This window comes from Brassica rapa, chromosome A09, assembly GCF_000309985.2.
Source record: "Brassica rapa cultivar Chiifu-401-42 chromosome A09, CAAS_Brap_v3.01, whole genome shotgun sequence".
Taxonomy (NCBI): Eukaryota; Viridiplantae; Streptophyta; class Magnoliopsida; order Brassicales; family Brassicaceae; genus Brassica; species Brassica rapa.
Window position 1 is genome coordinate 9,570,370 of NC_024803.2, and position 10,374 is coordinate 9,580,743.

At 28.7% G+C, this 10,374-nt stretch overlaps 1 protein-coding gene and 1 long non-coding RNA gene across 2 annotated transcripts; one reads left to right on the forward strand and one right to left on the reverse strand.

Annotated features, from left to right (window-relative positions):
• The first annotated feature begins 3,043 nt into the window (after positions 1 to 3,043).
• Positions 3,044 to 8,371, forward strand: LOC117127998. The gene is made up of 2 exons (XR_004451064.1): positions 3,044 to 3,999; positions 4,071 to 8,371. It is a non-coding gene; the product is annotated as an uncharacterized LOC117127998 (long non-coding RNA).
• On the reverse strand, positions 8,214 to 10,201 carry LOC103838399 (1-aminocyclopropane-1-carboxylate oxidase). Its single transcript, XM_009114835.3, has 4 exons — positions 9,941 to 10,201; positions 9,618 to 9,844; positions 8,972 to 9,305; positions 8,214 to 8,714 (listed from the first exon to the last, which is right to left on the reverse strand). Exons 1-4 carry the CDS (start codon positions 10,052 to 10,054, stop codon positions 8,427 to 8,429), a joined length of 963 nt encoding a protein of 320 aa, XP_009113083.1. The 5' UTR covers positions 10,055 to 10,201; the 3' UTR covers positions 8,214 to 8,426.
• Between the last annotated feature and the right edge of the window lie 173 nt (positions 10,202 to 10,374).

Genomic DNA, 10,374 nt, shown 5'->3' on the forward strand with positions numbered 1-10,374 from the left:
AATAAACGAAAACTGACGGTATATAAACCGAACCAAACCATATTAAATATGGTTTTAATATGGTAGCTATTTTTTATAGTTCACAAGCAGTAACTTAATTTATATGTTTTGGATTTTCAGTGATAGCATATATTAAAGAGAAAAAGATCAAAATAGCACTAAATCAAGTTTTTGTTTCCAAACTAGCACTCAAGTCCAAAAGTCACAAAAATAGCACTCAAGGGGTGGGGTTTAGGGTTTATAATTTAGGGTTTAGGGTTTAGAGTTTAGGTTTTAGGGTTTAGAGTTGAGAAGTGAGGTTTTGGGGATAAGATTTCAAATTTTGAAAAATAAAAAATTTTAAATTTTTCAAAAGATAAAATGCTATTTTGGTTATTTTAGTTTTTGAGTGCTATTTTTGTGATATAAACTTAGAAAGGTGCTATTTTGGAGATTTGCCCTATATTAAATCATGTGATATAAAATTCTAAATTAAAAAATCTTATTGATTAAGGATCAAAAATTTAATTGAAAATTATTATATTAAATTAGTATCGTAATTAGATATTTTAAAAGTTTGTTTTTAGTTAAAATGAAATATATATTTAGTTTTCAAATAAACACGAAATTAATTAAAAAATTAAATTTTTGTTTAAGTGAAAAATGAAATATACATTTATTTTACACAAATTCGAAATTGATTAAATATTTAAAAGCTTTATTTTAATGAAAAATGAAATATGTTTTATATTGTAAAAAGGATATGAAAATATTTTTATTCAGATACAATTTGAGAGAAAATATAGCAATATATATTTGATTTGTTTGTTATAGAATATTCAAATAACTGAAATATTTAAAGAAAACATAATTTAAACAACTTTCTAAAGGTTGTCCAAATTAAAAAAAAAAATCACACATGAACTAAATCATGACTTCTGTTTTAATAGTGTCGATATTGAAACGTTAAAATAAATACCATCAGTTAATAATTGAAAAGAAGAAATACAAATCATCTTTCAAAAGAGACACACTAAATGCCCATAAAATTTTAATAACTGAATAAATTACATCAACTATTCAGCTAAAAAAATGCTTTACAGAAACATAAGACAAACAAAAACAAATACAAATGCTAAACTCTGTAAATAAAACATAAAACTTTCTTTCCATTATCCTTGGGTTTCAATCTGCTTAGATAAGTTAATGCTACTTTTAGTTAAAAATAAATTAAATATTTTAAAAAATTTAATGTATTTACTCGTCTGCCCGTAGGGCGGGTTTATCCTAGTGATATATACTGTACAAAACAAAATTATATTTATTCAAACTGTAACTTTGATTGGGATTTAAAATGGAGTTAATATTTTCAATGAGAACAGTAAATAACCGGTTATTTATGCAAATATATGCTCTAGAATAAATTCTTATCCTAAAAATTATAGAAATGTAAAATATACAATTAAGATGAAGATAGACTTCTTTACAATCAAAATATTTATTGAAATTTTGAAACGTTAGTGGGGTTAAAATAGGTTTTGACACTCGGCTACCCGTTACCACTATTGTATCTTGTTTCCATAGAATTTTTTATTGATAAACAATCTTGTCTTTTGAAAGTTTTTTTTAGTCTAACGGCTTAACTAAACATTCATTAATGTTTCTTCGCTATAAGGTATGGGATTCAAACTTCAGAGAATGGAAATTATGCATATTATAGAGTACAAAAGTTATAAGAAGTCTCATAGGACGGTTCATAATAATGCAGTGATACATGAATTTTTATAGGGCTGATAAAATTGTTGAAAGTAAAATTTTCGTGTATGTAATATTCTTTATAGATTACAATAGCATAATTATCCGTACGTTAAAAAGAACTATCTTATTTTAACTTTTGTTTTGGCATTGCATTGGCAAACTATTTTTGCAGAACTTTACAGCGTTGGCAAACCCTACTTTTAAATTAATTTGATTTTGAAATTGGAAAATGTCATTTAATCATCAATTTTTTAATTTTGGTTGAAATAAAACATCAACTTTTTCGTAAACAAAAACAAATACTCGATTTTTGTTGACAAGCCATATTTAATCATAAAATTTCGTTGATCATACTATTTTGGTCATAACATTAGTCAATAGTTAAAGTTGACTTACAATATGCCTAAAATAGCTTTCAAAGTTGATTTTATTTTTTACACAAATATAAATCAATATTTTTGGCACAAATATAACATGGATATTTGCCAAAAATGACTCAAAACTTGATTTTAAACTTAAAATCAAACTCAACTTCAATCGAATGCAAAAGTAACCCAAAAACCTTGTGAAATTATAATGAGACCCTTATGACCAAACTAAAAAATCAGAATTCATTTTTACGAATATCACCCGGGAAGTCTTTATGTGGTTCTGTAAGTTTATCTGCAAGAAGGCTTCTGCGAGAAAACTTCCTCATATTGTAGATTTTAAAAATACTTTATAAATTTTATAAAACATATTTTGATGGGGTAAAATTGAATCATGTAATTATAAATATTTGTAAATGATATAAATTAAGATCTAGTAAAATTGAATTGTTTTCAACATAGATGAGTGAATGTAGTGTGTTATGGTATTCTTTGATTTAGGGCTTGGTAACATATGTTGTAGTATTTTCTGTATTTTTAGGGTTATATTTTGGAAACTTAACTTTTTTTTTTGAAAAATTAAATTTGAACTTATGCTTAGTTTTGTATATATTAAACACTTTTAAATTGTGAAAGCACCGTAGCCTAGTGGTTAAGGTTTAAAAACTTCTATATCCAAGTATGGGGTTCAAATCCCAGACTATGCAATTTCTTGCAGATTGCGCATTATAGGAGGTCCAGGTTTCAATTCTTGGATAAAGCAATTTATTAAACAATTATGCAGACTATGGAAGAAAGACTTACAAGGGATCTTCAACATGGTGCAAATAAATCTGGTCAGGCATAGGTCTTCGTTGGACGGCTCAGGTGATGCAGTTAGGCGTAGATCCTCATAAGGCAAGTAGTATTATCGGTTGTCGATTCGTCTATGTAATCTTTCTCATAATTGTAATATCATAATAAATCAGAGTTAAAAAAAACACTTTTAAATTTGATTTTAGGTTTTATGAAGTGTTTGTTTCTACTTACTTAGTTATTTTAAGTTTAGGGTTCAGGTGACTTAAGTCTTCCAACAGATAATGTATAGAAGACTTCATTCTAGGCGAATCAAAAATATTTAACCTTATTAGAATTTTTGTCTCCTTATATAAAGAAAATTTACACATTCTCTCTGTTCTTCTCAAAGGGCTGCAACAAAAATGTAATGTTTTTCATTCTAAAACTATCCAAATTCTCTCTAATCTCTTTGAACTAATAAACACATCAAGCTTTATATTAATTTCTCATTTTTATCTCATGCCTTTCTCATTGATTTATTTTGTTTTTGCAGGTTTTTCATTTTATGGTTCTCATCTTACACTCTTTTAAAGGTAGATTTATAAATCATATTTTTTTTTCATTTGGTACCCTCTTGTTGCTTAAATCTCTTATATTTCGAAAAATTCTTTTGTTATTTTAAGCTCTTACTTTATTTTGAAGTTTTTCTATGTTTTGAAGTCATTTGAATGCTTTTGGATATGTAGTTTTTTAGATCTGAGAAAGACATGGAAGACTTCCAAGATTTAATGGGCTAAGTCTTCTCGGAGATCTTTTCAGAAGTCTTTTAAAATTTAATGGCCTAAGTTTTCTGGTGGAGTATTTCTCCATGTCTCCACTTTCATAACAGATTTGAGCATCTTGGTAAGTCTTTGTGTATGATTTTCTTCATTTGATAACTTTTTGTTGCTTAAAACTTTTACTTTTAGAAAACTCTTTTGTTGTTTAATGCTCTTACCTTATTTTCAAGTTTTTCTATGTTTTGAAGCCATTTGAATGCTTTTGAATATGCATGTTTTCCAGGAAAACAGATCTGGGCGTTTTATTAAGTCTCCATTTATGATTTTTTCTTAATTTGGTAACCTTTTGTTACTTAAAACTCTTATTTTTTTTTCCAAATTATGTCCAGAATCTTTGATTTAATTTCAGATCTGGAGCTATCAAAGTGGAGGAGCTGTCCAATCTTCTGGTAAACAGATCTGAGTGTGTTGAAACAGATGAAAGTTTTAAATTTGAGGTAGACTTCCTGGAAGTCTTCCACGAAATCTTCTAGGAAATCTTCGTGGAAGGCTTTCTATAAGTCTTCCACGGAGTCTTCAAAAACCTGAAACCTGAACACGAGGACTATCAAAGTTTATGATGTGTATGTCAAGTGGAGTCAAAACTTATCTATGTGGAGGAATGATTTCTAAATTCAAGTGTAATAGTTTTGTTTATGAATTGTGTTGTAATTTGTAAGTGTGCTCTTTTAGTTGTGGATTATTTTACAAATTTGAAGAGGTTTTAATGAAAAGTTGGTAAATATGTTCATGTGTACAATATTATCCTGACGTTATTGAAGTTATATACAATTTCAATAGCAAAACACATAACACAAAAAATTAGTCAAATTTACTAAAGTAAGGGAGAAGACATCTCAAAAACATAGTTTTTAATTCATAAAAGATCAAAAATTACATAAGATAAGAACATATAACACTTTCACTCGAAGTCTTCTGGTAAATCTTCGGAAGACTTAAATTTTAAGCGAAAATTTAAATTTAAACGGATAGCTCAAATTGTAAATGAAAATTGAACAATTAAATTTCATGAAAGTTAAAAAGTATATCTTATGATTTAAGAAGACACATTAAACCATATGACTTAATATTCTTGAAGTTACTTAACACGTTTGAAAGTTAAAAAATATATCTTTAAGTTACTTAACAAATTTACAAAAACTAACGTAGAAGACTTGCACGTAAGTCTTCTGGAATAAACCAGAAATATTAATTATCATGAATGTTGGTAACCTCATAATTATAACCAATTAAGTTATTAATTTCATTCAGGAGCCCCATTATTGACTAATATACATGAATTAACAAGAAAATATTAAAAAGTCATTATAATTTTAGAGAAAATGAAATTTTATTAAACATTGACGTAGAAAACTTTCACAAAAGTCGTTCAAAAGATACGAAGTCTTTCATTTAGGTCGTTTTGCAATTAAAAATTTACAAAGGAAGACTTCCAGAAAAGTCTACTCTACATCAGACTTTTTGGGAAGTTTTCTTTTGTAAATATTGTTTTACTTTTGTTTTTGAAAAAATCTTAAAAATACCAGAGATGTCTTCTAAGATAAATATGTTAGTTGGTCAAATTTCTGACGCAATATTTATCCTAGAAGACTTACGGGTTAATTGCAAAACTAACATATTTATCCTAGAAGACTTCCAGAGAAGTCGTCTCCAAAAAATAGACATAAAATTGATTGCAAAACTAACACCTACATTGACCAGAAGACTTCCGTATAAGTTTTCTAATTGTAGAATACTTACACGAAAGTCTTCTAGCAAATATATCTGGAAAAAAATATTCAAAAATCATTGTTAGATCCAATGAGGTTCATGTTTAGCTTCTCTAAGCACATATCATTTCTTAATGAAAGTTACTTACTCGTTCTTGACTAAGAATCATGAACTTGAGTAACTCTAGTAAGCTTATAAATTTTGAAATAAAAAGTTGGGATTTTGAGATGAAATAAAAGAGGAAGTGAAAGGGAAATTGTTTGTATGTGTAAGAAATAAGAATATGAAAATGTAGATGTTGATTTTAGGTGCATTTAGAGCTTGAAATTGTTTGTTCATGGTGGTTGATATATTGATAACAGTGGCAATGTTGTAAATAAAAGAGGAAGACGAGGATGATTGAGTAAAACAACAATTTTTTAAAAAATAAATTCAAAAATAATGGTATTTTCGTGAATAATTCAAACTTTTGGGGGTTAATAGGGCTAATGAGAATTCAAAAAAAAAAATCATGGATTAGTTTTGTGTTTGACTTTGAGTCATTTTTGCCAAAAGCCCAATATAACACTTATAAATATGAATATATAATAAATAAAATATAACTTTTCACTATTTTCTTCAAAATAAAGTTTATATTTTAATTTATATTACAAAATAGTTAGTTAATATATCATTAGTTTAATAATTATTTATTAAGTAACTATCAAGAAATTTATAATTATTTATGATAACGTTTACGATAATTATGTCACGTTTAGTGCCTATTCATATAGTTCTAATTGGATTGTGTTTCATAGTTTTATTGGCAAATTTTTTATTTTGTGTGTAAAATATTACTCCCTCCGTATCACTTTAAATGGTGTTTTAAAAGAAAAAAATTATTTCATTTTAAGTGATGTTTTTAAGTTCCCATGTAAAAAGTAAATGCAATTTATGTTTTTAACTATTTTTATTTTGCAGTATGATTTTTTTATTGATTGAATTATTTATATTTATTGTTATTTTTATACAAATAAAAAAGATTGAATAAATTTTTGTAATTTCTTAATCGGTGTGCAAAAATCTTAAAACTCACTTACTGTGATACATAAAGAGTATTATATATTTTTAATTTTCAGAAGAATAAAATTAATGATAAATGGATTATTCATGATTCCATTGATGTAGCAACATTTTGGATCATAACAGTTTTCGGTAAATCTTATTTTGCATTAAATGGAGAAAGAATCTTGTAACACATTTATAGACATAAAGAATCATGAAGAATTTATCAACCGATAACTTTTTCTTATAACTAGATACTCAATTAAAAGATCTTTATAACTCGATATTCAATTAATGATATATTAAAAAAATATTTATAATATAAATGAAAATTATAGAAAATTTTCTATTGCGAAATTAAAAGCGTTTATATTTTTTGTTTGAATTATTTCTTATTTATAATTTTATTTTGTTAATGTTGAGTTATTCAAAATATATTTTTCAATATTTATAATCTAATGTTTTGGAAAAGTGTTGATTTATATTTGTGCCAAAAAAACATCAATTTTAAAAGTCATAATAGACTGTTGTTCAACTATAAGTGCTAATTAACGTTACGACTAAACTATTTTATGGTCAACGAAAATTTATGATTAAATTAGTTTGTCAATAAAATTTGAAAAAAAATTTTTGTTTACGATAAATTGATGAATTATTTCAACAAACTTTGAAATTTTTGAAAGTCGATAATTTAAATGATATTTTTCTTTTTTCGATTTAGTTGGGTAATATGAACTGAAGCAACTGTGCAAAAGGCGAAACATTACTTTTCTTATTTAAGAGTTGATTTTTAGGTTCTTTATTTCAAACTCAAAAAACGGTTTCTTATATTTCGATAAAAATTTCACACTAACAATCCTTCATTAATCATGCTCGTGGCGACAACCATTCGTGAACAATCCGTGAGTGATCCAATTCACGACCTTTTCGTACTAGATTATTATCATTCAGATAAAATATGTTTACCAAGTGGATTCCTACACGTGGTGACCCACAACGGAACCACGTTAAAGCTGCAGAAACTTGTTTGGTATTTGATGACCCTACACGTAAAAGCTTGTATGTCCTAAATGATATGTTACTCCGTTCGTTTCAGTGATGGGCCTGTGACTTTTTCAGCTCAATAATAATTAATTATGATGTTTTGTGAGCCTATTATTAAAATGGGCTAAAATTTGTTAGAAATGTTTTTGAATAACAGATCCAGTAAAGAAATTTAATTGAGCTGTCAAATTCATTTGTAGCCTTTGATTGTTCGTCTGACTTATGCAGGACATGTCCTGTAAGCTAAGGTTTTCAGTCCTGTACATTTGAACTCTGTAACCGTGAATGATAAGAGAACGTTTCATAAATACATTTTGTCATCTCCTTCATACAAAGTTCTACTTTTCCATTTTGGTAACCTGGCTCTAATAGGTTAACTAGAGATTTGATGTCATGTGCTATGAAACGGAAACCAATTCTCGAATAATAAATGGTTTATGATTACAAAATTAACCTCAAAAATGTGGGAAGATTTAACCATTTGTAACTTATGTTGGATATGATGATTGTGCGAATGATTTTCACCTGAAAAGTGATGAATTTTTGAGGGCACTTGTTTTGTAAAATTTTCAAACAATCTTGTTTTGTTTTAGTTTCTGTTGTGAGGACAAACCTTATTTAGATTCATTGATGTTAAGCTTCTGATTTATGAAACAGAGAGTTTCACTTGTTTTGATGTTAAACACATTAGATCTCTTAGAACAGTTATCATATTATTTATTTTTATTATTATCATCTTCCATAAACATAAATAAACACCCCACACTTTAAACACCATTGACCAACAATTAACCGCCAGACATCTTAATTATATCAACAATAATATCAGTCTTTAACTTATTGACGTAAACACACAACACAAAACACATTTTTGTTTCTTTGCTTTCGCTCAAACTCCACTTTGTTTTTAGAAAGTCTCTACGGCTGCTGTTGGGTTCAATTCTGTAACTGCATTAGCATTCTTCATTGCCTCGAAGCGTGGCTCCTTAGGCTGAAACTTGACCCCAGCATAGAGCTTCATGTAGTCATCAAAAACAAAACTCGGGTACTCGGTTTCTTTACAGGCAAGCGATGAAGCTGGAGAGATCTCAGCATCGCTTCCCGGGTTGTAGAAAGATGCAATTGACATTCTGTTTCCTTCTTTCTGAGTCACCACACGGTGCATCACACTCTTGTACCTGCCGTTAGTTATCACCTACATTCAATAAGGAAAATATTTTCCAGTTAAACCTTAGCCTTTTCCGAAGAAACCATTTGAGAACAATACAAATAAATGTGCCAAAGCCATTTGAGGTTGGAAACGTTGCTCTTCTAGTTTAATAATCTCTGTTATAACATTTACTAATTATTTTCTCCAGTTACATCAAACCCGAACCAAACCAATACTCAATACCGAACATTGGATTTTTTAACAAAAGATTTTTTGAAAATGTGGTGTGAACATATTCATACCTCAAGTTGGTCACCAAGATTGATGACAATAGAGTGGTTGAGTGGAGGAACATCAATCCAGTCACCATCTTTAAGAAGCTGGAGACCACTGACCTTGTCATCTTGAAACAACAAGATGATGCCTCCTGCATCAGTGTGGGCCCTAAGACCTTTTATCATCTCTGGCTTAGGACAAGCTGGATAGTTGCTCACCTTAGTCCCAAAGGTTGGACCTTTTGTTCCATGAAACACTTTCTTCAAGTACCCTTTCTCTAACCCTAAATTCTCACACAATAGATCCAACAAATCCTCAGCAAGATTCTCCAATCTCTTACCAAAATCTTTCATGGCCGTCCTGCAAAATAAAAACATTTCAGTATGCCTTTTTTAAATAAGTGTGTTAAATTTTTAGACGTTTCTTCTCAACTTTATTTTCATTACACAAAAAGGATTAGAGGTTCTAAAGTGAAACAAATTCCCTAAAACTGTTTTTACTAGCTAACAAAGTATAGTTATTTTGTTTAGAAATAAAATATCACAAAAATCTTTTTAATATAGGTAAAAGAGGCAGAGTGGCCCTTTTAAAGGGGATATAACATATGATATATTTTGGTTACCATAACATATGATTTAAAGTTGATTTTATGAAGAAAAAATATATATGTACCGGTATTCATCAGACATATCAGGAATGTCGTAGAGATTGGACTGAGGGAGATGACGAAGGTAGAAAGTGCTTTCCCAATCAACATCCTCAACTTCTCGCTCAAGATTTTCCAAACCTTTGGATTTGAGCATGTCGTTGAACTTTTGTTCCATTGATATCTTGTAATGTTCCTTTGTCATCTTCTCGACGTTGTCCATCAAATCATGTGGTAAACCATGGTTCACTATCTGGAAAATCAAGTTAACCACCAAACAAAAAGATCCGTATTACCAATTAAGTACACAAACTCAAAAAGCTAGATATAATAATATATATGCTTGTACCTCAAAGAAGCCCCAATTCTCACAAGCATCGTTGATCAAAGCCATGGTTTGGTCTCTCTCTTCACCAATGAGCTTGGACAAGTCTACAACTGGAAACTTAATGTTCTTCTCCATCTCTCTCTCTCTTCTTTGAAAGTATTTGGTTGAAGTAGCTAGTTGTTTGATTGTTTTGATGTCAGAGTACTTGAGAGAATGAGAGAGGGTTGCTATTTATAGGCGCAAAAGAAGAGAAATGAATAAATAAATGTAAATAAGTATCTGCGATGATGTCCATAGTCTCATAGATAAGATGTATAAAATTATTCATCCAAATAGATAAAAATTAAATTAAATTAAAAAGGAACAGCAGTTCGTGGAGCATGTATGTGAGCACATCTATAGTGGACCCCTACCATCTACTTTTCTTTATGAGATTGATTCATTTGGCATTTTCC